The sequence below is a fragment of the Halichoeres trimaculatus genome, unplaced genomic scaffold, assembly GCF_033239565.1.
Source record: "Halichoeres trimaculatus isolate MK-OKI-2021-1 unplaced genomic scaffold, fHalTri1.1 fHalTri1_scaffold_11, whole genome shotgun sequence".
Lineage (NCBI taxonomy): Eukaryota > Metazoa > Chordata > Actinopteri > Labriformes > Labridae > Halichoeres > Halichoeres trimaculatus.
In genome coordinates, this window is record NW_027437189.1 from 11,214,162 (window position 1) to 11,241,740 (window position 27,579).

At 39.7% G+C, this 27,579-nt stretch overlaps 1 protein-coding gene across 2 annotated transcripts; it reads left to right on the forward strand.

Moving 5' to 3' along the window:
• Positions 1-235: 235 nt before the first annotated feature.
• nup210 (nucleoporin 210) lies at positions 236-27,030 on the forward strand. 2 transcript variants are annotated; one of them, XM_074681781.1, is made up of 40 exons: positions 236-808; positions 1,783-1,922; positions 3,225-3,356; positions 3,983-4,079; positions 4,182-4,332; positions 4,548-4,680; positions 4,849-5,007; positions 5,245-5,313; positions 5,416-5,522; positions 6,650-6,790; positions 6,929-7,066; positions 7,237-7,392; positions 8,164-8,362; positions 9,068-9,213; positions 10,054-10,272; positions 10,510-10,683; positions 10,862-11,054; positions 11,370-11,476; positions 11,720-11,824; positions 12,335-12,436; positions 12,526-12,654; positions 12,909-13,036; positions 13,131-13,266; positions 13,353-13,415; positions 13,870-14,049; positions 14,135-14,215; positions 14,307-14,438; positions 14,696-14,854; positions 15,136-15,227; positions 15,382-15,556; positions 16,973-17,148; positions 18,644-18,873; positions 19,456-19,592; positions 20,383-20,497; positions 21,573-21,719; positions 22,459-22,712; positions 22,800-23,004; positions 24,706-24,828; positions 25,255-25,332; positions 25,910-27,030. In XM_074681781.1, exons 1-40 carry the CDS (start codon positions 645-647, stop codon positions 26,011-26,013), a joined length of 5,676 nt encoding a protein of 1,891 aa, XP_074537882.1. In that variant the 5' UTR covers positions 236-644; the 3' UTR covers positions 26,014-27,030. The 2 variants fall into 2 exon arrangements, with proteins under 2 accessions (XP_074537882.1, XP_074537883.1); XM_074681782.1 differs by having other exon boundaries at positions 24,709-24,828.
• Positions 27,031-27,579: the final 549 nt, after the last annotated feature.

Consider the following 27,579-nt stretch of genomic DNA (forward strand, 5'->3'; position numbering starts at 1 on the left):
AAAACATGCATTCTTTCAACTTAAGTTTAATTGAATGGAGATTATCTGGTGAGTCAGACGTTCAGGGTGGTAGTTCGTGGTAATGTTGATGCAATAGCTTTGATTCAATTCCGGTATTGTGGATAAAAAAAAAGAAAGAAAAAATACAAACTGCACCTTTAAGAAACAGCGTCATGACCCCGTCGCCCACCCCCAGCCTGTGACGTTTCTCACGCTCCCGGCATGCACACTGGAAGCCCAATAATTGCTAATGGCGGGTATTTCTGTAAAATATGCAAATTTGAAGCTATAGTATTTTCTTTTTATGCATAAATATAAGACGAGGATTCGAAATTTGTTGTCGCTGGGTATTTGAAAGAATTTTTGAGACAAACAAAGCCAAGGACGTTAAAAACAGGACTTGTGGACATGAAACTGTTATCATGTGGCAGCTATTCAAACCACTAACTGAAACTGAGCAGGAAGACAGCGTGTGTATGACTTAAGAAAATAGCTTCACTTGACATTTCAGCTCACTTTAATGCCTCCCTCAGAACCTCAAGACTATGCAGCTAATCTAACGGGACGAAGGAAGTTTCGCTAGTACTACAGGACTCATTCATTCGACTGTTGGTTCTGCTGCCAATAAATCTCATGAAACGGAAATGGTTACGTTAAGACTGTCGGTGTTTTTATTCTTAATATCCATACCCGTTATTCGAGTTAACGGTTCCGCGAAACTTAATATCCCCAAAGTGTTGCTACCACTCGCCAGAAGCACCAAAATTTCCTTCACTTTGGAGATAAACAACGGAGGTTGCTACAGATGGTGAGTAAAATAGTTTGGGTGTCATATTGCATGGGGCAAACGAGGCCACATGGCCAAGTACACTGTACACACTGCAGTCAGGTCATGAGGAACCTCGAGGAGTTTAGGTCAGCTTTTAACTTCCATTATGTAAAGATTTATGTTGTTTACCCTTTAAAAACAGCATACAAACAATCAAAAATAAAAGTTTAAGAGAATCATTACTTTTGGAACACAAATTGTCACATTATAATTCGTCTTTTTTAATAAAATAGCAGAACATCACTACCTTTTCAATGGTCAAATAGCTAGAAAATGAATTTATTTGACAGACATATCAAAAACTTGATAACACTGTATGTTGCAGGGGCGGCATCATGGGTGGGCTGAATGGTCCCAGGCCCACCCACTTTCTGACAGACCCAACTCAAACTTTTCTTTAGAAAAATATTTTTTTTCTTTCTTTATTTTTAAAAAAGTAGCTTTTAAAGAAGAATACTAATACTATAAAAAAAACGTAGTGCTTGTTTTGTTATTGCGAGATGCCTCGTCTTTATAAAATGTGCCAAGTTTGGCGATCTTTTAGCCTGTTGGTAAAAAAGTCATGAATCATCCAGCCTCATGTTATACTGGTAGGACTAGAGAATGATTTTGGGAAAGACTAAATTTTTGTCTTTTATATAATGTTGATGCTCTTATAGCCTATAACACATGGAAAACTGAGGTGGCACAGCTGATTGGTGCGTTGGAACACTACTTTTTAGGCCAATGCCATTGAGAGCCATTGCTGTCTGATGCACTAAAATTTTATCAAATATTAAAGGATCAAAGCAATCATATCTGTTATAAAACACACATAATAACTGTACTTTATCTATATCTGTATAGGAATGGTTATCTACTAACTTTTCTAATTGAAAGCCACCCAAAATTGAAATACTGGCTCCATCCCTGACGTGTTGTTGAACTGATTTTCTGTTTTGTAATTCTTGCAGGTCCTCTTCCAGACCTGAGGTTGCGAGCATACAGGCTTTGGAAGAAGAGAGTGGCACAGGCTGCTCCAGGAGAGCTGTTCTCCAGGCTCTGTCCACCCAGCCCTCCAGACTTACCAGCATCATTTTGGCTGAAGACACTGGTAATTGCATGCTTTAGCACAAAATTATCATAAAATGCTTTAACAGGGACTCTTAGATAAAAAAAATGCTGATTTAAATAATATTTCTCCCACAAATCCAATAATTGTCAATATGAGTTGGTGGCAGCCAAAGAAACAGGGAGTTTGGGTGTCAGAAGCAGAACCACAGTGGTTTTAGCAGCAGTATCTTGTAGGTTAGTGTGTCACACGGCCGACAAGTCAAAAGTGTGAAACATTATGATGAGTACAGCATTTTGGCTTGGGATATGTGTTTTTTGTGGTATTGGTTTGGAAAATGTATCAATACAGTTAAGTGTTTTCACCTTTTACCTTGTTGTTAACATGTGAAACAGTGCTGTAATGCATAAAAATGGCTACCAATAATACCTGTAGTTCTAAATGTTCTGAAAAATGAAAAAAAAAATGCCAGAGAAAGTGTCACTAAAGCAGGCTGTTTTTTCAGATAACAACCTGTTTCACTTTCACATTTACACAGCAATTCAAAAGCCATAATAAAAATCTTGCACACAAGCTTTTCCTATTACTCTTTAACTTAAGGATTAGAAATAAAGATAAAAAGCAGATTTGCTGTATGTGGTTTCATTCATTCATGGGTCTGCTGCTTTTTTTGTTTGGAGAGGGCAGTCAGCTATAAAGATGGTCTCAGTTCAAAACCCAGTGATATGAGGGAGACAGCTAATGGACACTTTGCCATTCTGTTGCATAACCCATTTTCCTTCCTTTGTTGGAAATATTGTGAAATGCTGATGTTATGTGTTGCCTGTGGCGATGTTTGTAAGTCATGGACTGCAGTAGGGTATTTGCTTAGTAATCATAAAAGTCAGACTCATTTGCCCTCATGTGTGCGTCTCAGATTTTATTTTCTAGTCAAAGTGAACAATCTTGGACTATCTGTGCAGACCACAGGAACTTAGTTTGAATTTTACCTTACTGGTTGCAGTAGTTTTTCTGGTTCACCATAAAATAATCAGATATAATCTATGGCTCGTGCAAGAGCCTAACCAGAAAACCACAACATTTGCTTTGATGGATAAGTGTGAAGCTTCTTCCTGGAGCAGAGTTCTTTGGGGCTGTAACTTTCTCTAGAACAGGCTAACGTCAAAAGCATGAGTTAGATTTCTTTGCTTTGAACTTTAACGAGACTTTCCTTCACACTTTACTTGAAAACACCAATAAATCATCACCTAGCTAAGCCTAATCTTGGTTATTGAGTTTGCAGTATTGAAGCACCAAGCAACCTGTGCTGTTTGTGTGATGTTTTGCGTCCTCTTCTATTTTCAGTAACAGGACATGTGCTGCGGTGTGATGCTATTGTGGATATCATTAATGAGATCCAGATTGTGTCAACCACCAGAGAGCTTCATCTGGAGGACTCCCCTTTAGAGCTTAAAATTCATGCACTGGACTCCGAAGGTAATGTACAAAAGCTGATTTCCAGTAGACTTCTGATGTGTTCGATAATGAAAACCTGGAGGATTTTACATCCATTGACTATGTACAAAACCTTTAATGTTATTACATTGTCCTGCTGTAAGTCCTCCATGCTGTTATCTCATGGTTTGCTGCTCCAAAGACTCCTCAGAGTAATGACTCTGCTGGCTGTGGGCAGCATTTTCTCTCCCCCTCAGGCTGCCACTGTGAGGTGGCTGCTTGTTCTGTTCCACTGGCTCCATTTAGGGCAGACACACTAAGTTTAATGAGCTGTAGCTACAGCCTGATTCTTTCTGATGATGGCTCTAGGGCCTGGTACTTTGTTTTTGTTTGCTCTTGTCCAAAAGTGCATTTTAGATTCTTGGGATGGAGTGGATCGCAAGAGGACATGAAGTTTCCTGTGATGAAATGCCTGTTGATTTTGGTCTAGCTGATTTGGCTTTCAGAGGCTTTTAGAAAATTGTGCTCAGCATACATTCCAGTGTAGTCACCTCAGCTTTAGAAGAAAAGTTTAGAAGGCCATGAAAAATACACTCCCCATCAAATTGTACAAATGCCTATTCTCTGGCTGACTTGTCTAAAAAAAACAAAAAACTTTTGTGTTGCAGGAAACACGTTTACCACCCTCTCCGGTCTAGTTTTTGACTGGACCTTAGTGAAAGATGTCGATGAAAATGGATTCTCTGATTCTTATAATGCATTACGGTAGGCTTCTCCTTCAAAACACCCGTTTAAAAAGATGAAATGAGTGCCCTTGAACTGAATCTGTAGTGCTTTTTGCTCATCTTTGTCCTCTGTCTCATCAAGGGTACTTAAATTCTCCGAATCCACATACACGCCTCTTGCATACATATCTGAAATGGAGCGTGTTGGCAAGCAAGGTGATGTTATTCTGGTGTCAGGACTGAAAACAGGACATGCTAAGCTGAAAGCTAAAATTCAAGAGCCTCTGTATAAGGTAAGCTGTTTGTTGTGTTTAGTAAAAATCAGATATTACTGAAGATGAAAAAGATCTCATACTGAGGGCTGGTTAAGCACAGATGTAGAAAGTATGAAATAAGATACAGAAATTTGATTCGGCTTGATGTAAAGCACTGTTAAGTCATTACTCTTTTATGTGAAGGCGGGAAACTGATGATGTGTTGTTCTGTTACTATGGTATCTTTGCCACAGGATGTGGGTGCAGCTGAAGTGAGGCTTCTGATTTTAGAGAACATCCTGCTGAGCCCTGAGCATGACGTGTACCTGCTGGTGGGAACTTCCATCAGATACAAAGTCCTGAAGATCAGACAGGGCATGATCGCAGGTCTGCTTTGTTTTGTTAAGTCATTCATGAGTTAAATATCTCAAGTATGAATAGTTAATGTTGTTTTAGTTGATGGTGTCACTGACTATGACTTCCATTTAGTGTTAGATTTGGGGATAACAGAAATGTCAGCTATGAAGCTCATTTTGTGTTTTTTTGTTTCTCCAGAGCTCCCTATGCCCTCTGATAATTATGAACTCCACCTTCAGAACAGCGTGGTTGGCCCTGATGGAAACCCAGACAAAGCTGTGGCCAGTCTGGATCAAAGCACTTCCACAGCTACAGCAATCCAACTGGGACACATCAATGTGGTGCTGGATCATAAGAGTATCTTTCTGAAAAATCACATTTTCACTTTTTATTGCCTGTTACACTACTACTATACTACAACAGCACAATATCATATACTTCTTTCTACTTCTACAGTGTTGACATTTTTCACCCAGGCTTGTATCTTTATCTGTGAGTAGAGAGCTTGATTAAAACTAAGAGAAACTATTGAGTATTTGGCAAACTTAAAGTACCAACATTGAGAGTTTAAATTCCTTAGTAGCTTTTTCCCAGGCCCTCGAATGCAGGGAGTGTCTCACCTTCCCAACAACACTCTTTATGTGGTGGAGCCAGCATACTTGGGTGGGTTATTTTACTGTTACTATTAAAACACAAGGTGAGGTGTGTCATTGTCTCAGCAGTGTTGCTTCTAAGCACTGCTTTTTCCATCATTTTTTTCTCCAGGTTTCAAAATTCATCCAGGAGACAACTGGGTTCTTGAAACAGGCCGAGTATATGATATCTCCATTGAAGTATTTGACAAAGCCAGCCACAAAATCTACCTCTCGGATGTAAGTTTGCTTCAGGAAAACCAAGCCTTTTTTTGAAATAGAAATCAACTTCCTCTGTCATCAAGATTAATTATTTTACATTTAAACATCAGTAAACAACACGTTCTCTATGTGCCTCTATCAGGTGCCATTTTTAGGTGGTCATCCTGTTTTTCAATAATGTCAAAGTTGTGTTTAATTTACTGTTCGATACCATGGCAAAAAGCAACTAGATAACTTGAACAAATAATTATGGAGAACTAATGACAGAAGCTAATCTAATCTTTATGTTTGAAAGTTAGAAACACTTGAAAACGAGCACAAATAAAACTTCCCAGCTTAAAACCCTTTGTATTAAAAATCAAAAATAAGGATATGGACTATTGGCATTTGACTTTATTTGATCATGTAGCTCAACATTGGCTCATATTTTAACCAAAAAAAAACAAAGAAAAATCCAGAATAGATATTAAACACATTGATTTTAAACACAAAACTTCTGAAATTTGGATTGCAAGCAGGTCTGATATTTTAAAAATGGGGGCATTCCCTTCAGATTCTCAATTAAACAAAAACTAACCCAAAGAAGAATGAACACTGAAGACAACACATAAATCAGCTGGCAGTTATCTGAGCATACGTTGCTGCAGCTCTCCTCTTGACCTACAGTGTCTCCAGCTGCATTTGAGAATGTCACATAATACACTTCGTGAAAGTAGTTCTTCTTCATTGCTTCAAGTTTTCCAGTGGTTGCTATAAAACATTCATGATGGCACCCAGCACTTTCAGCAGTGGAGAGCGCTGTTTGAGAGCAGGAAAGAATTGATTACAAGTTCTTTTTCAACCCTAATAAATTACTTTATTGGATTGGTGAATAGCCCAGCATACTTGCCAATTCCAGTATTTTAGGCTGTGTCTGAGGAAATATCTGACACTTGCGATTATTATCAGAACAACTGTAATTTGACCTGAAGTTAGGTCATGATTACACAACAGAAATAATTAAAGAGGAGTCTGTCTTTTTCTTGCCAGTGAGTGTACTGAGTCAATGATTTACTCTTGTGTTAAGAAAATGATCACCATTGAAGTATAATCAAAACAGGTTATGTGACAAACTCTTGACAAGTTTGTTTGTTTTTGTTTTGCAGAATGTCCGTATTAGCACTGTTTTCCCTTCGGAGTATTTTGACCTGCAGCATTCTTCTCTGAATGGATCATACCATCGAGTGAAAGCGCTGAGAGAAGGCTTCACCGTCATTGATGCGACCCTGACAGCTGTTGTGGATGCAGTGAGTAGAACTGCAACCTCAGACCTCATCATCCTGTATTGTGATTGAAACATCGTCATGCATTAACCTTCATCATCTCTCTTCTGCGTCAGTACAAAGAGAGCTTAATAACTTCCTGCGGCCTCTGTTCGGTTTCAGAGTGGAGTGGCACATGCTCTCATAAACCCAGTCCATAATGAACAGGATGTAGAGATCTATGATCCTATACTTCTCAGTCCCAGTATCCTCACGTTTCCATGGCAGCCCAAGGTTGGAGCGTATCAGTACAGAATAAAGGTAGGTATTCACTTTCAGACAGACTGAATGTTATACTCGAATGTTATTTTCTATCCTTTAGTAGCGCAAGTAAAGAATGAAAGCTACCTCTGTTATGATGTGGTGTTTGTAATTCTGTCATAAAACTCTGAAACTCACCTCATGAGAATTTTCTCTGGTGCTTGTGACAGGCGACAGGAGGGAGCGGAAATTTTAGCTGGTCTGCTTCCAATACCGCCGTTGCCACAGTTACTGTGAAAGGAGTGATGACAACAGTCAGTGACATTGGTCTCAGTGTGATTCAAGCACACGATCTGCGCAACCAATTACACTTCGGCCAAATGAAGGTGAGTGAAGAATTTCACATAATACTGCAATGTTTGATGTCATTTTAGATTCTCTGGACTGCTACTGTTCAATTTTCAACAAACAAAACCATTTCCACTCAATTCATAACTGCTCCCTTTATACAAGAATTATTTATGTGACAGTCTCACAAACATGCAAATCTGCTTTTTTTTCTCAAGTTATATCAGTTTATTTTCCTCAGTTAGTTAGCCTTTAAATGTAGTTGGTGAGCATTAGATCACACTAAGTGTTCATCAACTGAGAAAAGTCTTATTGTTGTTTAAGTGCATTTCTTTCTCAATGGTCTAATAATACAAATAAATATAGTTAGTTGAATTGTTTTGTTTTGTTTTGTTTTTAAAGTTGTTTTTAGGGCTTTTATGCCTTTAATTAGATAGTAGAGAGGACAGTGGAGGAACAGGAAACAGGGCAAGAGTCTAAAAATAAAGAAAAATAAAAGATTAGCAAAGGTATGAGGAGTAAGTTTTGTCCACAGGGGGGCGCCAAATTTGACAAAAATAGAAAGTTTCTCATGGGAGCTTTAAATTGGTCAGTGATCACTCTTGGTGCTGATTTCACTCAGAATGTAAATACTTGTAAAGTTTAAGGAATTTCATGGAAAATCTATATTTTTGCCCCCTTTAAGATCTGTAAAGTCAGTTTTTGTCTTCTTATAATCTTAAGTATGATTTCCTCTTTAGAAAACACATTACAGGCCACCCCAGCCTTCAGTCTGACAGTGATACCTCTGAAACCCTGTGTTCCCTCAGGTGTATGTAGTTGAGCCAGTGGCCATGGACTTTGCCCCATGTCCAGTCGAAGCCAGGGTCGGCCTGATCCTGGATTTGCCCCTCAGGATTTTTGGCCTCCTGGATGAGGTGGAGAAAGAGCGGGTCATGTTAAGTGACTGCTCCCAGTTTGACCTGCAGGTGGAGGAGGACAACCAAGGCGTCTTTCAACTGTTAGATGGTGAGTTTACCTGATCTGACTGGATACTCACGGTTTGATATGAATGGTTTGCATGTGGATACAAGTCTATTACTCGTGCCCAGCTGTGCTCTGTCCAGTGTATCTTTTAAACGGGATCACCACTGAGGTTGATTATTGTTGTAGCAGTAAAAAGTGTGATAAAACTAAAATTATTACTCATTTTCCAATCTGTACAGTTTTCTATTAAGGCACTGGTGCAGGAAACATTTAAATCAATACACAATTTCATCTGCACTTTCTCTCAATGGAGGCGAGATTCCAAGACTTTTAAAATATCTTTTTTCAGCAGACCAGAATCTGTATTAGTCAGCCACCCAAACAGATAAAAAGGATGGAGGAAAAGAAAGAATGGTCATGGGGTGTGCCTGACAAACTGAAAAAGGTGCAATCCTTTGTAACAGTACAGCATTTTTTATGTTCTATAGCTTTCAAATTGTCATTACAACATTTGTCTCTTTGAAAGTTCCTCTGTTAGCAGTAGCTGCACTTTTTCATTTTAGAACCTTGTATTATTAATCACAAGAGTGGGCTGAGACAAATAATAAGACCTCTCTGTACTCCGGTGTGGTTTTCCTTAGGAAGATAAATGAGTACCTTTGAGAACAATCGTGGTTATTTGTACATTGTCATATTGCATCCTCCCTTACTCTTTGGCTTCCTCCCACTCTCTTCATCCTTGTCCAGAGAGGCTGGCTCCAGGCCAGGACCATTGCAGCGGGGTGAGAGCTCAAGCTCTGGCCTCTGGCTACACCATGCTTACTGTCAGCTACACCCACGGCAACGTTCACCTCAGTGCCAAGATCACCATCGCTGCATATCTGCCTCTCAGAGTGAGTTAAAAGTTTCATCCTTCCAGCTCATTTCTTGGCATGAACTTTGAAATGTTAAAGTTTGCCCTCAGAAATAACTTTGAACTGCTGATTTCTGATGGGGTCATGTTGTTTATTAAAAAGCTTACCTTGTGAATCTGCTTTTGATGAGTAAAGGTTTCATATTTTGAACCCATACCCAAATCTTATGATTTGCTCCAATGCACACTTCAGATTTTGTCTTCATAGGAAAAAAACTGACTCATGCACACTCACTTATGCACATTCAAGAACACAGTCTCTTTGTACAATCAAAGCAGAGTTGTGATGATCAGCTAGTGTTAAAATGTTCTTCTCTTGGGTTCACTCTACACCCTGTGCATCTTAATTATGCATTATACACTTGCTGCACTGATTTGTTTTCCATGCATAGGCTTTGCTACTGCACAGGAATGAAACTGACTTCACTGCTCGGTGGAGTAGTTCTTAAAACACTGTGGCGTGGTATTTGATGAGATGACCAAACATCCAGTCATGAAACATTTAGTCACTGTTGAACCAGCCACAGTTGTTTTTATTCTCCAACACATTCACATCACGGCTTATCAGTACAGTAACACACTGTTTGATGCAACACTCTTGAGGCCATGTATTTTTTTGCACAGAAAATATTGCACACATTCTTGTGAGCTTTCTTCATCACTTGTTTCACCCTGGCAGCTAATAATTGACCCAATTTAGCATCTCTGCTGTAAAATGCAAACTCAACACAACTCTCTAACAATGAGGCACTGATGATTGATGATGACTTCTCCTGCTGTTAACATGCTAAAGGTAACTTCATAATCCACTGCTTGGCAGGCTGTTGACCCTGCATCCGTGGCGGTGGTGACTCTGGGATCATCTAAAGACATGCTATTTGAGGGCGGCCCACGGCCCTGGGTTTTAGAGCCGTCAAAGTTCTTCTGCAACCTGCGCGCTGAAGATGACTCCAGTGTTAACCTGAGCTTGACCAGTCCCTCATCTCATAACTACAATCAGCACAGGGTCAGAGCTACCTGCAAGGCCCTTGGAGAACAGGTGAGATCTACTTATGTAAAAGTTGACTGTAAACAATTTGTCATGCCTACAGAGAATTATATTAGCTAGGCCTCATATTTCTCTTCTTATGCTCAGAATCAAACTGTATTTTAAAATCCCAGCTGTCTAATCTTACCTGTAGTTAATCTTACTGTGTATATACCAGATCCTTGCTGACGAACTGTTTTGATTTTTCTATTTATATAATCAAGCCCTCTTAACTGTATCATTCTTCAGGTGCTGGAGGTGATGGTTGGAAATGAAGCCAGTGTGACCAATCCTTTCCCTGCAGTGGAGCCGGCAGTGGTCAAGTTTGTTTGTGCTCCTCCATCTCGCTTCACCCTGGTGCCTGTGTATTCCAACCCACAGCTTGACCTGACCTGCCCTCTGCTGCAGCAGAACAAACAAGTGGTATGTTAGGTGTCCCTTCACAAGCGTGATAAGGCTGTTTTATTTTCTTGGAAGGACCTCAATAATATCCTACCTCTAGCATTTATATAAAGATATTTCATAAGCTCAGTTGCAGTTTTGATTTTATCCGCTTTAATTTTGTTGTAATGCCTACAATGCTCAGTTATTCCTTTTCTAGGTCCCTGTTTCAAATTACCGGAACCCCATCTTGGACTTGGCTGCTTTTGATCAGCAAGGAAGAAAATTCGACAACTTCAGCTCTCTGAGCATGATGTGGGAATCGACCATGGTGTCGGTGGCCAGTATTGAACCCACTCTGCCCATGGAGCTGCTGCAGATGGAGGATGGCAACAAACAGATGAAGCTTCATGGTAAAACCTCGCAGTTTGCCTAAAGTCTGTCTTGTTTGTGTTTTGCTGTGTGGGTTCACTGCTTAACTTTCCTCTTTTGTTGAGACATTTTGAAAGTAATGAGGGAGAAGCAAGAGAAAGAGCTCTGGCAGGATTTAATTCTAAGACAGCGGAGGCAGACGAGGAACTGTGCATTCACTTATCACTGAGAATTCATTTTTCATTGTGTTCTTGCTGTCTGCGTCTATAGATTAGTGATGACAAATAGTTTTGGGTGGTGTTTTTGTAATTACTTTTTTTGTCTCTCGTCTTTTTGTTTTTCGTCATCTCCGGCAGGACGTCGAACAGTTCTTGTCCATCATCAGACCGGCAATGCTGCCATCACAGTGACTGCTCATGGTTACCAAGTTTCTCATCTGACAGCAGCTAAAGTTTCTGATACAGTAAGCCAACCTGAAGGCCCAACAGCAATTCAGTCAGTCTTCTGAACATGATGAACTGTATTATATATAATTGTGATCTGTTAACATTTTGTGATTAGACAAAGATCCTTCTATAATAGAAATGTCGTTCATGCAAACTCATTGCTCGTGACTAATTGAGCAGTCATACTGTTCCTTTATTCAAAACTTATGTTTTCTTCCAGTTTTGCATTTGTAACCGTTATTTCATCTCATTCCTCATAGTATGACCCCCTGACTCCTGTCACAGCCACTCTGGAGCTCCTGTTGGTTGAAGATGTAAAGGTTTCCCCTGCCACAGTTACAATTTACAACCACCCGGATGTGCAAGTAAGAGCCTGATTCTCTCATGCAGTGACCTCAGATACACCGGGTCATCTCTCTACAGCCACAAGGGAATGCTTGTGCGCTTGTTTATCTCAAAGTGAAATTGTGTTAAATACTACATCATAGTTGATGTTGTTCAGTCATTTCTTCATGCATAACATGAGTTCAAATGAGTTTTTTGTCAAACTAGAGGAATTCAAACAATAACAATTATCGCACTAGGCAGAGTGGAAACTTATATCCCTCACTGGGCCCCCCTATCCTCTCCTAATCCTCTGTGATATAAGAGCTGTGTTTGGCAGGTGTGGGGGTTAAACAACGACCAGTGACCCATGTAAGAGGATTTTAGGGAGTAAGTGTGGTCAGGGGTCGCCCTCGGTGTTTCATGCCAGTCAGAAAAAACACGACTGTGAACTTGCTTGGTTTTCTCAAGTGTCTCCCACAATATAACCATTTCAGCCATGCAGTCATTTTCAGTACAATCACAAGTTTTGTTCGGTATTTGTGTTGCAGGCAAATTTGGCTCTGCAGGAAGGCTCGGGGTATTTTTTCCTCAATACTAGCATGAAAGGGATTGTGGATGTTGTGTTCCAGGAAGGCCAAAGAACAGCTCAAGTAAGAAAAACATATCAGAGGAATGCACATTTAAATATTGAGAACAAAAGTTTTTACAATAGTATCTCGCTGACCCTCTGTGTTTCCAGGTGTCTCCTGTCCAATCAGGTGAAGCCAAAGTAATGGTTCATGACCTCTGCCTGGCATTCCCGTCTCCAGCCAAGGCCACAGTACATGTCTCTGGCATCCTGGAGGTTTATGTGAGAGTGGTGGATAAGGTCAGTCATCATCCTCCTGATTCCTCATCTTGGAAGGTCCAGACACTGCTGGGCTGGATGTTCCCTCTTATCAGTTTCACACATTCCTGAAATGCCTCAATAATGTCGACATATGGTTGTCTTTCTCTGACACGCTCCCACCCGCTCCTCATGAAGTCAGCCTGTGTTGTATTAACATTTTAAGGTTTGTCCTGCCTGTGAACCTAAATAATTATCCGTCTGATGATGATGTTTGTTATTCATCTGCATTACAGGTGGAGATTGGCAAATCTGTGACAGCTTATGTCAGAGTGTTGGATGATAATAAGAAGCCTTTTCCAGCTAGCTATTTCACTTTTATGAATCTTAAACTCAAAGCAGCCTCATCAATAGTCTCCCTAAAGTAAGTCATTTCAGACCTGTTTATTATTTTTTCATATTCAGAAAAGAACACACCTGCATGGCTTCATGTATGTGTCTGTGTTTACTTTTTGCAGACCGCTGGCAGAGTCTGCAGAAAAAGATACAGCTGTTTTTCAAGTGAAAGGCCTTTCTATTGGTCAGACCACTGTGACTGCTTTTGTTGTGGATAAGAATGGGAAAAAAATTGCATCAACACCTCAGGAAATTGAGGTAAATTTTGCTTAACTCACAAACTATTCAATTAAATTCCTTGCATTTGACAATTATGTTATAACCTTTCATTCTTTAACTCTTAGGTATTTCCACCGTTTAAGCTCATCCCAAGAAAAGTGACTCTATTAATCGGGGCGATTATGCAGGTTTGTGTTAAGACATGTCTTGAAACAGCTGGTCTCCTTTTTTCCTGCCAAAAAAAGATCATCTGGTCCTCAGTTTATCTTCCAAGAGAGCCCTCTGCCAAGACTTCTGGAAGATGACGTTAGCCTAATTGCACTTGGTTTGAGCATCCAGTTTGCCTTTCATTTGCCTCTGCTCAAGCTTTAATTTGGAAACCTTCACCATCAATCCAAAGAGGCTCTCTAATTGCTGAACATTAAACTCAGTAATACACATGCACGTAACATTATTTTTGTTGGAGCTCAATTTTTTCTAGTCTTGAGTGGTTTAATACACAAAGGATAATGGCTTTCTGCAAATAATTATCAGACCTTGCATTGATCAAAGCTATTGATTAAACTGTCAGTGTTGTCACGATCACTCAAATGTGTTTTCATCTTTTCTCCCGCCTCCTTTCCTTCCTGTTGTCATTTACAGATCACATCTGAAGGTGGACCTCAGCCTCAGTCCAATATCCTTTTCTCCATTTCCAACAACGAGATAGCGTCTGTTAATAGCATGGGACATGTCAGGGGTGTAGCCCTTGGTAATGTCACTGTAACCGGACTGGTTCAAGCTGTGGATGCTGAGACTGGGAAGCTTATTGTTGTGTCTCAGGTATTAACACATATGTGCACTGTATGAATTTGTTTATGGAATTTTAAGGAGTCACAAGTTCAAGGGTTTTTTCTTGTGAATTCAGGATCAAGTAGGAGTTGAGGTGGTCCAACTTACTTCTATTCGAATCAGGGCACCTATCACAAGATTGAAGACAGGAGCACAGGTACAAGACTATATAAATGACACATAACGTATCCGTCAACAAAAGTGCTGAGTTTAACCACAGAATTCATTCTGCTTCTCCCTGCTTGTAGATGCCGGTGTATGTGATGGGTCTGACCAATAGTCAAACACCCTTCTCCTTTGGAAACGCTCTCCCCAGCCTCACCTTTCACTGGTCCACCACCAAGAGAGACATCTTAGACGTCAAGCCACGGCACACTGAGGTACCCTAAAAGCCATACTCAGGACTTTTTGCTCCCAGAGTCACTTCCACAGAGCTATTTTTGTCTCCTTCAGTCTCCTCGGTCTCTTAATCAGATTGACTTTTGATTTGCTGTCTCTGTATTACAGACTGAATTAGAGAGCTGTATCTGCCTTGTCTCTGCTTCCTTGTCCCCTCTTGCTAACCACTGTTGCCTTTGTTATTTGATTTGTTGCTTCTATATTTTGCCTCGCTTTTAATGCCTTCTGCCTCCTTCAGGCTAATGTGGAGCTCCAGTCAGAGCATAACTTTGGCATGAGGGTGACTGGGAGAACAAGAGGGCGAACAGGGCTAAAGGTGATGCTAAAGGTTACCGACCCCCTGGCTGGGCAGCTCGTGGGGAATCTGCGGGAGCTCACTGATGAGATCCAGATTCAGGTAAAGAATTGTAGCTACTTTTAAATGAGAAAATAACTGAAAAAATCACACAGAAATACGACGTGGGCAGATATTCTAGAGGCTGACATCTAGAGGAGCAGAGCACTGAAGTTGCAGAGCTTCAGGATATCTGAAGCTGTTAAGGCTGAGATGTGATTAGACTACAGATAAGTTTGTAGTGCAGGCAGTTTCAAACAGCATTAAACTATGACACATCACTTGTGCGGGAACATCAAGAATAACTAAAAGCTTTAAATAATTAGAGTTTTCCTTTGATCAAGGTTTATGACAAGCTGCATGTGTTGAATCCTGAAGTGGAGACTGGGGAGTTGTTGATGGCACCAAACTCAGCCCTCAAACTCCAAACTAACAGGTGAGATCACAGTGTTTTTTGTCCTTGTAAACCAGCAATTAAATGGATTTTTCAAAAAAAATACCAGTCCATTAAGTGAAAAACCAAACAAAAGCCCACAGACGTGTAAAGAAGCTCGATAAACTTTCAGTTTCTGCTTCTCTCTGTCTAACAGGGATGGTGTCGGTGCAGTCTCTTACCGAATGCTGGGTTGCCCTGACCAGGTTGCTATTGCTCAAGTGGATGATAAGGGTTTCCTCTCTGCTGGTTCTCTCACTGGCATCTCCTCGCTGCTCATCTCCTCACATGAGACCTTTGGTGTCAATCAAACTCTCATCCTTGCTGTGAAGGTCAGTCAAGAGCCAGCGCATAAAAAGAGCAGTCCGACAATTGGTTTTGAAAATTGTATCCTCTGGAAATCAACAGTGAAATCAATTTTTGTGGCCCCTCATGAAGTCATTAAGCAAGTTGTGTGTGTCAGTCTTCTGCGCTGAATGCTTTGAATTCAGTATTACACTGCTGAATAAATATGGGTTTGACTCTATAATGTGAACCAGGTGTTTTTGCAGTTTGTTTTGTACACAATGTTTTTTTGTGCTGACAACAGTGTGTGCAAAAAATAGAATAACTTGTTCCAACAAGGTATCTACAAGATTTAAGTGCAAAAAATACAACTTTTTACCCTGTGGAAGTTTAAGGAATGTGTTGTCACAAGCCGTGGATCACATTGGTTTTCCATCATCTATTGTCACTATGTCACTAAAGATAAACAATGTCTTTATGGCTGCCATGTCAAACTGGAGTCAAGATATTGTTTCAGCAAGAGTCTTTTTCTGTTACCTATAAGTACATGAGAAAGAAGAGGTCTTTTAAAGTTGTTGCTTGTCAATAGTATTAACATAAGATGCTAGCTGTGTCCTAATGCAGAGGTTGTATCCTCTGAATGATGCAGTGCATGAAAAACCCACTGCAAAAACTGAAATCTCATCAAGTGTTTATTTTCAGTTGAAAAAGGTCTATTTAGACTTAATATGAGCCGCATTCACCAGAACAGCCCAGAAAAATGTCTTGTTTCAAGTCATTTAAAGACAAAATTGAGGTCTGAATTGCTTGTAACAAGTTAAAAAAAATCTACCAATGGAACAAGAGAAAAGTTACTTGCATTAAGACATTATTCTAGTTTCAAGCAAGTTTTCAAGCACATTTTTCTTGTTCCATTGGCAGATATTTTCTACTTGTTACAAGTAATTCAGACCTCATTTTTGTCTTTGAATAACTTTAAACAAGACATTTTTCTGGACTGATAAGTTGAATGTGGCTCATACCAAGTATAATAAGACAATTTATACTTAAAATAAGACAAAAACGCTTGGTAAGATTTCAGTTTTTTGCAGTGCAGTTTTTACATGCTATCAGGGTGGCTGTTTATTAACATTGTAATAAGTCTATAATACCTGTCTTTTAGTTTTAATTTATGAAGGGTAATTATCACTTTAGACAGGGACACCAGGAATACATTGTATGCCAACGTTACGGACATCCAATAAAGGATGCTTTTGGGCCTTTATAATAGCAAAGCCTTGTCATGCTGCTGTGCTGCAGTCTCAAAATGTCCCCTTTTGTATTCAGGTCTAATAAATTGCCACTTGTTTGTTCTCTTTGATTCTGTATTCTGGCACTGCAGTCACTCCCTTGATCAAGATCAGCAGGTTTTATTACTAAAGTAGTTCTCAACCTCTACGCTGATTTTCCTCCTTTTTCATCAGGTGGTGCCTGTGTCCTATGTGCGCTTCAGTACCAGTCCACTTCTCCACACCAACACCAAAGAGGGCCTGAAAATCTTCCCCCTTGGCATAATACTCACCTTTACAGTCCACTTCCATGCCAGCACTGGAGAGACTCTGCACAGCTCCAACACAGAGCTTACCTTTGCCACTAATAGGTCAGTGAGCGCACAACCTGGAGGTTTTTCATGTGGAGTTTTTTTTCTATAATAATTTGTATATAAAATAGTAATAATGTATAAATCTCTGAGTTGTACGTCTCTGAGTAAAACGTGACTTTTGAACAGGCAGAGGAAGAAGTGGAGTGTGTTTTGCAGTTTTCTTAGCGCCCAAGGTTAAAAAGCTATTATGCTGCCATCCAGAGCTATATATAGAGGAGTACCAAGGCTTTTTTTGAGTGGTCTGTTGTGTAACCTCACCCATCTCTGTGTGACTTATGTCTTATCGTATTTCAGATTCTGCCAGACAAGCCCTGTCAGCCCCCAAACTACTCAGCCAGTATCATCTGATAAAAATGTGAAATATTGTAAACACAGCTTCCTTGGAGAAAAATGTATTTGACATATTGTTTTTTTATGAAATCCAGCCTCACAAGATCAGAACCAGAGCTACGATTATCTGTAACATTTCTCTTTGCTCAGACTGTCTGCATCAATATCTGCACAGCCCAGTCAGGGAAGCCGAGGTTACGGCAGGGTTCAGTCGCAGGCTTTGTGTGAAGCTCACAACGTTCATTTACTAGGCTGTTCCTTTCAACCTCATTTCAGTCTGAGTTGTTTTCACCTGAGTGAGTGAGTGAGCTAAATTAATGGGAAGTGTTGAGCTGGGAGAAGGGTAGCTGCTCTCCCAATGAGGGACTCCCTCATCTGTCTGCACAATAAATTGATTCTATTACCTTTTCCTCCGGGTGCTGACAGACAATTTTAGGGGAAACGTATCAAAATCCGAGAGGTAAAGGGCTTGTAGTCTTGGGAGTAGTGCTGGACTGTGTTAAGATCCCATTGAATCTGAAAGGAGCTGTTTGAATATTGCTAGTGTTAGATGTAGAAACAGTTTGGCTGTATTTACTCAGAACATATGCTTTGAGATAGAGGCAAGAGGAAGACATTTTTCAGGGGAATGAAAATAAATCAAGCATGATGCTTATCTTTTGTAGAAGGAAATGAAAACTAGAGAGCTAAGTCTGTCTCGTTTAAAGCTTTGGTTTCTAAGTACTGTAGGCTCAAGATAAGAGTCTTTTTTTATGAAAGAGACTACCGTTTACTCTGAGGAATTAGTTTATGTTAAAAATGATAGATAAGGTGAGGACTTAAATGAGGTTGTTCAATGAAGGAGTAAGCTAGGTACAAGGGTATAGAACAACAAACTTTGTGCTAAAGCGACCTCTGGTAATGATGTTTACTGTAATTAAGGAGTTACCATTTTTTTGTTTTTTTCCTACTGTTGTCAAGATCATTTTTAGTTCAATAAGCTTTTTTGATATCTTGCAAGTTAAGACGAACAATCCCTGTGAAGGTAAAGAAAAAGAAAAGCACCAAGAGTTTGAATATTTTGCCACAACATTTAAAAATGATTAATATTCAATTGATAAGCTCTAAAAGTGTGACTCATCCATCAGTTTAACCTGTACCTGTGCTCTGTTCTGCCCTGCAGAGACGACCTGGTGCAGGTGGGGAGGGGACCAGGTAACAACACCCTGATAGTGAGGACCATCAATGCTGGCCTCACTCTTCTTGCTGTGTGGGACAGTGGAAACGCGGGCATGGCAGACTACGTTCCAATACCTGTGGGGCATGCCATCCACCTGGAGGGGGCCGATGTGACCGACGGACTGGTCGTCGGGGATGTGGTTTGCTTTGATGGCTCTTTGACCGGCCCAGACGGTGAGAGATCCTTACCTTTTTGTTTTTTCAAAAGTGGAAGTGTATTCCAACCTGCATGAAGCAAAAAACCCCAGAAATGATAGGTTTAAATTAAACTAAACATACCTTGTGGTTAAATAAAAAGAGAATTTAAATCTATGGATAATATATTAAGGATAAGTAAAGGTGTGGGGCTGAAGCTCAGGCCTAATTAACCATCTTGTTAACATTAAATCAACCCCCAATCTGCCAAGTCTCAGTTGCACCATGGCAAAAAAAAGTTTTTAAAAATTTCATTCAAAATTCAAAACTGTTGTTCAAAGACTCTTGGTAACACACTTAACTGCACCGAGTGTCTGTATAAATTATTGAAAACTGACATTTTCACCCAAAGAAAACGGATAAACTGTTCAAATTTGGTTTCAGACTTTCTCAAGTTGTATGTTAGTATAACAATTGTCTAATGTGTTGAAGCATCTGTAATGGATTTTTTTTTTCAATTAAAGAGAGCTTATCTTAACTCTGACTCATAGAACTTCAAAGGCAAAGTTATTTAATTTTTACTTTGCATTTAATTTAATTTCCCTTGATTCCTCTCTACAGGTGGTGATGGTACTTGGAGCTCTTCTGCTGACAGCGTTCTTCAGGTGGACCCTAAAAGCGGCGCTGCTGTAGCCAGAGGCCCTGGGTCAGCCACCGTATATTATGAGATAGCTGGCTTTTTGAAAACATACATTGAGGTATGTTCCCCAAAGGTTCTGACTACTATCTTAGTTGCAATGCTTCGCTGACAGACTTTGATAAATCACAAAGTAGACGTCAGTTTATGTCGTCTCACTTTGATTCATTGCTGTGATGAATGAGCAGAAACAAACAGATTCTGGGTGTTATCAGTATGCAAACAGCAGAACTCTGTGGAGTCTGCATTTCTACTCTTGACATTTCGATTCTACAGGGTTTGATCGTCTCCTCAAGTGCACCATAGTGTGTCAATCCTTTAGAAAGATGTCAAAATGAGAATTAAAGTACGACATGTTGAGTCAACGTCACCTTTCAGTAACTTATAGTCCCTGCCTAATGCCAGTGTGTGACATTAGCTCTTTTGCGCTCCTCATACATGAAGGAGTATGAAGAGGATTAATTGGCCTCTCCGAGTGTCACCACACTCTACCCAGCCGCCATGCTCGTGAGCTGAATGTAACCTGCAGTTTATTATGCGTATGTCCTTTTGGCAGAGGTAGAATGATGAGAATTGGTGTGAGACATTTTATCTTGAACAGAAAGGTGCTCACAGGCATTCAAACAAAATGGGCTGAATGAAGATGTGTGTGAAGAGACTTCTGAAGAGGTTGCAGTAATGGTGTATTAAAGACTCAGCTCTGTTATAATTAGTGTTGTTTCCCTGACAGGCTGCTGTGATTGATGTAAACAATTAGCGGTGGATGACAGTTGTTCTGTAATTAATCCAAGCAAACACCTGAATCTCATCAGGATTTATTGGCTGTTTACATTTTCTGCCTGGTTCTTTAGGTCGTGGTTAAAACACCCACAAGGACGGCAGCTATGGCACAATCAACACCCGTCAGGATGGGCAAGGAAACAAAGGTCATGCTCACAACCAGAGACAGAGGAACGCACCTCATTGGTATGTTGATGGAGCAGAAGGTGAAAGAAAAGTCAGAGTTTCAGAGGGTTTTTAATGCACTTCTCTGCAGATGGATAAGATTATTCTGTCACATTTTTCCAATAACAGTTAGAAGCCTGTTAGCTTAGCATACATGGAGGAAAATGTGGTTGAAGTTTTTGTTTGGCACATTAAAGATGCACAGGCTTACATTTTCTTACATGTTTGTGTAAACCCGACAAACACCTTTTGGTTCTGTACTTAGAGTCTTTTTGTGCTTAATTTCAACTACAAACAGTAACTTCTTATCAGAACTAGCTAAGTTCAGTGCAGGGGTTCCCCCACTTTTCGGCCTGTGACCCCCAAAATAGTGGTGCTTAAGACCACTGGCTCCCTGCCATGAAAATACACCAGTAGGCCAGTCCAAAAACAGACACCACCAAACAAACAAAAGGCCTTAGATACTTAATTCAGCTGGGGGGAAGACAATTAGTTATTTGCACAGAGTGCTGTGCTTCCTAAATTAATCTGCCACCACAGATATTGTCATTATCCTCGCCTAGTCACCTCAGAGGTTTTGTGGCAACAAGAAAATTTTGAAAACAGATAAAAAATTATCAGTTTTCATGGTTTGATATCAAATAAAACTCTTATTTTTGCTATCACTATCAACATCAACAAAATATGCAATTGTAAATAGCTTTTGATTTTGGAAAGCATTTCATGACTCCCCTATCAGTGTTTCTTGACCACCAAGAGGATCCTGACCCCCACTTTGAGAACCACTGGTTCAGCTCAAGAGCTGTTCAAAAGACTCAGTGGTTCTGTGTTTTGAACCCTGTTGAACCTGAACAAGATTTCAAGTGTGATTTTTATTACCATTAGGAAGCAGATGCTAGTGGTTTAACTTGTTTCCTATCCTAAAGCCAAATAAAACTCCCAGGCTGCCAGTTGTAGCTTTTATATTTAGCTAACAGTATTGCTGGTGACAATTATCCTCACTTATAAATAATCAGACTCATTAATTGTGTTTTAGTAATAATTGAAATGAAGCCCAAAGTCATTGCATCTAATGCCAGAGTGCTCTGCCCCACAGGAAGCTGCTCCTCCGCCCAGACTGAAGCTATTTCTCAGCTGCAGCCAGAAACCTCCGTCAGCTGCCATCTCAGCTTCACCAATGATGCTGTGGACTTCCCTGCTCATGATGTTTTCATCAAGCACACCAGCTTTGACACCAGCACTGGTAAGGCTTCTTTGAATTCATATCAAATGTTATAATCATGATCAGAGACGCAGCGGGCCTTTTATGTCTGTTCTTATGAATCATTTAATTTCCATGCAGCACATCAGGCTTCATTTTAACATTCTGATGGAAACTTGATTTTTCAGGTGTTTAAATCACAGATTGTACCTTTATTCACTGGAGTCTACATTTGTTAACTAGTATTGATATTTTGTCATCAGTTTCCATCTCTTTAGCAGTAGCCACACTTTTCAGAGGAAAACCTGCTTTTAAACCTAACCTAAGCCAATGTTTATGCCTATGCTTTGCATGACTGGCAGGAAAATACTTCTCACAATGGCATAATCAATACCCGCATTGCTCTTGGAATGAATTTAGCAGGGACTATAAAAGGTGTCCGGGTGATGTATTGAACTGAGGAGAGTCTGGGTTACTTCAGAGCTCTGGTCTAATTATGTTTGGGGTTTGGGACTTCACCCCAGTTGTTGACTTATCTCTGAGGGGATCCGTTCTGTGTGCACAAGGCTGTAATCATTCAGCGTAATCCCACTGAGGTCTTAATGTGACGACATGATTGTGAAATGAGCCTCCCTCACACATTCAGGGATGAACATTTGTATTTCTTATATGTGTTTTGCTTGGTTAACACCTAGTGTCCACACACATTGGCACCCAGACGTTGTTTTATCAATGTTTTATCCCCACCCATTCCTTTTTCCTCCATGGATCCTCGCCCCAGGCCTCTACACATGCTCCATAACCCTGCAGCCATCCATAACAGAGCAGCAGACCCGTGTGCACAGCATGTCCATGAGCAATCTGCTGGTGAAGGCCGGCCTGGAGGGCAGTGCTTCCTCTGGAGAACAAGTCGGTGCCATTCTGGCCATAGATCTAGGCCTGTACTCTGACTCCACTGAGCTGATGCTCACAAGTCTGCACCCTTCAGCTGAGCTCACCATCTACGGCCCACCTGCTGCACTCTCCAGCATGGAGGTCAGGTTAAGAAACAGGCAGAGTAATGTCATATCCCTCCTGTTTTTTTTGAGCCTTGTTAAAATATTCTCTTTCCTGTATCATTAGATCTTGTCTACATCTCCAAACATTGCTGTCCAAGAGAAGGAAGTACACCGTGACTTCCCCAGTTTCTCAAAGTACACCGTCAGCGCTTTGGACCCTCAGGCAGCAGTCTCTGCTTCTGTTTCCTTCAGCAGCTCTGCCTACAGCCAGAGACTCGTCATCCCGGTCACTTTGGTTCCTGTAGCTGCTGCTTACACCGCTAATGAAGGTCAGATGTACTTTCAGCACAAAAGACATGTCACTTTGCCTTCAGGCCACAAGGTCAGGTTGCCTATGGAGTAACTACACACTGTGAGAAACAGAAAGGTAGCAAGATTATCACTTTTTTTTTTTTTTTTTTGGGGGGGGGGGGGGGGGGGGGGGGGGGGGGGGGATTAAATTAAGTTAAAAAAAATAACTGAAATAGCATTTGGATAATTTTGTTTGATTTTAATGCACCCCCTTAGCCTTTTTCCTAAAATACTTTGCCTGCAATTTTCTCTACTGCCTTGTCAGATAAAATTTTAAGTTTTTATTCAGTATAAAAATGATGAGTATTTTTTTAAGTTTGTCAGGGTAACAATATTCAAAAAGAAAATAGAATTAAATAACAAAGCAAAACATTCACCTTCAAGTTAAAGAAAGTCAAACAGGGGGAATTCAGTTTAGTTATTTATTTACTTTAAATATAAAAAAAAATATAGAAAAATAATAAGTGAATCATTAAATTGCATAATATTGATAATGTCACAGGGATGAACAATACAGATATTCTGTGGATCAACAGCAAAAAAGTGAACAGTAAATATACATAGTTCAAATTGTAAGCAAGGTTATAATAGTTTTGGATTTGTCATTATAGTTAAGTTTTAGTTAATTTTGAAATTTTATTTTCCATTACAGTTTAGTTTTAATTAGTTTTCAGAGCAGGCATCCTAGTTTTTATTTTGTTTTGATTTTTGCAACAAGGCTTAGTTTTAGTTTAGTTTTAGTTTTTCATACCTTATTAACCTGGTGTCAGATTCAAAAAGGTCAGAGTAAATATTTTGTCATACTGTTTATTTTCCAGTTCAACATAGTGCTCACTGCTCAGTCAATGATGATACTGAAATGTTGGCTGCTGCCTTAAACACATGAAAATAATATAAACTTAGTATAAAAAATATAAGCATAAATTATATAAAATAATGTTGAAATAAATTACATAAAATAATATGAACATAAATAAAAAAAACAATATGATATGAGCTTCAATAAATAAAAACTTGGACTCTGTAACAATAAAGGCAGACTCAAATACAATAAAAACTTGGACTTAAACAAGTAAACTATTACAGATGCTCTTATTCATTGCTCCACTACGTTTCGTTGCAGCACAGCGCACAGCCAGTCAGTGCAGTAAACAAGCTTGTCCCTATACGCTGCTATGATGGTGCTGTGCGGCACTGACAACTGCCTAAAACTGTCTAAAATTGGTTGGGAAGATGTGTCGGATTAATTTAAATCCTAAAGGCTATTAACATTGTCAAAAACTATAACTAAGGGAATTGTGTCTATAATTTTGGTTAGTTTCGGTTAGTTTTGTGAACACAAGATAAAGTTTTAGTTTACTTATCGTTTTTGTTTTCTTTTCTAGTTTTTATTAGTTTGAGTTAACTGCAATGTATTTTAAATTTTAGTTTTCCTTTTTAGTTTTATTTTAGTTAACTATTATAACCTTGATTGGAAGTTATTTATATGCATGTCATTTTAATTTTTCTGTAGTTTGGAGTCCAAGTCCAACGTTTTCCATACACTACGTGTCAGATAATGAGTTTCCAGATGAAGATGGACAATTGTCTATGTTTGTATCAAAGGCAATATTTTGGGTGTTTTGTGGCACTTTGAACAGGTTTTGACTGCCTCTCGTCTCCTCCCCTTATTCCTCCAGCAGCACCCCCTCCGGCAGGTAACCAGCGAGGGGGAGACTCCCTGCAGAGCATCATAGACAGCTACCAGATGATATTTTTCTCCCTGTTCTCTCTGCTGGCTGGCACAGCTATCATCATCATCGGTGGGTCAGGTGTTTTTGTTGAAAATGTAATGTTTGGGGAAAGTGAGATGAATGTAGATGCCGTACATGCTGTAGATTCAGTGTTGCGTGACTCAAGTTTCACTTTTTGTTTGCTTTATGCTTTGTTGTCTTTCCTCTTGTAACTGTGACGGATAAAGAAATGCGTCAGTTTCTTAATTCAGAATCAACCATCTTTATAATTTCAAGCACCACTGGCTCAGCTTGCCTTTCAAAACAAAAGAAACATCAAAAGTTAATTCCAAAGTAAAGCACTGTCAAGATGTGACAACCTTCATTTGTCATTGACATTCACAACATAAGCACCCTAAGTTGTGGAGACATTTTGTGATTCCCAAGAGCTGTTTTGATACTGAGGTCTTCAAACGCTGTAATGGTGTGTTTTTAAATTTGTTTTATTCCCCGCAGTCCTCCACACGGTGTTCTCTCCGAGGGAGCGAGCGTATCATCCTGTTTTCATCACCAGGTCGCCACCAGCAGACTTAGGTAGGACTCCGTGACACACCCTGAGGGATGAACCTTTAAATGTCAGCCCATCTTCTCCAGGCCTCAGCTCAGTCTTGCTTCAGTTTTAAACGAGAAGTTTAATCACTGTCTAGATTTGGGATGCAACCGGCAGAGAAAGCCCCACTGAGTATTTATGAGAAGCTACTCTGACAGCATCCAGGAAGATTTTCTGATGTCAGAATAGATTTGGAAGGAAAGTCAAGTTACTGATGGTAAATTAAAGCTCATTTGGACACAAACCAAGCAAAAAAAGGAAGCAACGTATCAGTCCAGAAGTCTCAGATTTAGTGCGAATAAACATTAGGCAGTGTTTTATGTCACAATTTCTATCCTGTGCTCTGGCTGCTGTGATATGTTGGGGGGAGATAAATACAAATAAGGCTGTTCATTTGTTCCTTGTAGCCAAATTGCATTTCCTTTCAATTCTGTCGTATTTATCAAACTTTAAAACCTTCTCCACCAATTTCTCATTTCTGGTTTTTGTCTCCTCACTGTGACTGGCCTATTCTTCCTTGTGTGCTTTATTTACTTAACGCTGTATTTGTCTTTTTCTCAGGTACAGGCACTCCAGACGGTAATAGTTTCAATCCCAGAACACCGGGTGGGAGCCCAAACTGCAGCATCAGGCCACGTCAGTTTTCCCCAGACTACAGGTCCTGATAAAGCTCTCCGGCTGCTCACCACCACAGACCGTTAATGCATATTGAATGTGCCTCCTTCTCTCAGAGCTAATGCTGTGAGATGTGTCTGCAGACCTTTTCACTCTGTTGTCTCCATGTTTTGGTACAAATGCTCTTCTTTTCTTTTCCAGCAGTGAGATGATAACAGGGCTATTTTCTGTGTGTGTGTTTGTGTGTGGATATAACAGGTTATACATGATATATATGTTTGTTTTTTATGGTTTGCCATTGAACACATTTTTAAACAAACAAAACCACTCAGTTATTTACTTAAGTCTTTTTAAAGCGTTTGCGGAGTGCTTAAAAACCAAATAAGAAGTTTGTGTTGAAATAAGTTTGCGTTGTTTGTTTGCTCTTCCTGTGTGCTGTGTATCATATACAACATGACGACTAATATCTCAGGATGAACCTTGTTCTTGTATGAAGAGAGGAAATGTTATCTCATAATTTTTTTTAACAAGGCACGCTTCATTTGTTATGTTTTAACTTTAACATTGTGTGAAAATGCTGTCGACTGAGACCGTCCTCCTCAGATGAGGAACCCTTCAAATGTGCAGAATCCTCCTCAGTGAAATTCAGACTCGTTTCTGTTTTGGGCATTTTGGGGGAAATGAAACTTCTCTTTTGTTTAACACTTCTGAGTTCAGAGCCTGTATGTAGCTCCTGTCCATTTTATGAATGTGAAACAGTTCAGAATGTGATCGTATTTCATTTCAACACTGTTTGTTCAGTTCAAAATCAATCAAATGTGACCTTACTGTAGCTGTTGAATCGAGGACATGATTATGTGACTTTGTTTTAAATGAGATATTTTTGTATTTGAGAATAAAATATTGACAAGGACTTTTATTTATGTTAGGTAGTGAAATTAAATTTTACTGTATGATGAGTCCGAGGGCTTCAATGCTGATTTTGTGTTATTAAAGATTCATGTCCTGCCTTACAGTCATACCTGTACAGCTTCTGGCACATAATACAGACATGGGTTTCTGGGTATTCTTCTGCTTTTGCTAATAAAAGTTTTTACTTTCATTGTTCAGCATCGGTCTCGTAATTATTTTTTAAATATAATAATGATAGCATTTATTTATATAGCACTTTTCTAAGCATGTTACAAACAAGAGAAAGAAAGAATAAAAACACGCTAAAGTGCATAACAAAGAGATAAGGAGGAGAAAAACAGAGAGGAAAGCAAACAGATTTATAAAGTTATGAAAGTATTTCTTAACAAGAAATCTAAAATTAGAAACAGATTCAGCACAACAGAGTTCAGTAGTTTGGTCATTCCACAGTCTAAAGGTTGGGCAGCAAAGACCCAATAGCCCTTAGTTTTCAATCAGGCTCTGGGAATAACCAGTTAACGCATATCGGCTGATCTCAGAGAGGGCGCACAGGCTCATTAGAAGGTCAGCAATGTACTGAAGGGGCCTGATCACGAAAGCATGAACCACCTAGTGTCAATCATTAAATGATAAAAATGATTCAATTTTTCAGATTAAACTGAGTTGAAAGAAGTACGTCTGAAGAGCATCAAAGCAAAACTGAG

Excerpts from the sequence above, each read along its gene's own strand:
- nup210 (XM_074681781.1), top strand. The coding sequence starts at position 645 with ATGGTTACGTTAAGACTGTCGGTGTTTTTATTCTTAATATCCATACCC. Across the intron at positions 12,437-12,525 it reads AAGGCCAAAGAACAGCTCAA|GTGTCTCCTGTCCAATCAGG; the intron begins GTAAGAAAAACA and ends CTGTGTTTCCAG. Across the intron at positions 12,655-12,908 it reads ATGTGAGAGTGGTGGATAAG|GTGGAGATTGGCAAATCTGT; the intron begins GTCAGTCATCAT and ends TCTGCATTACAG.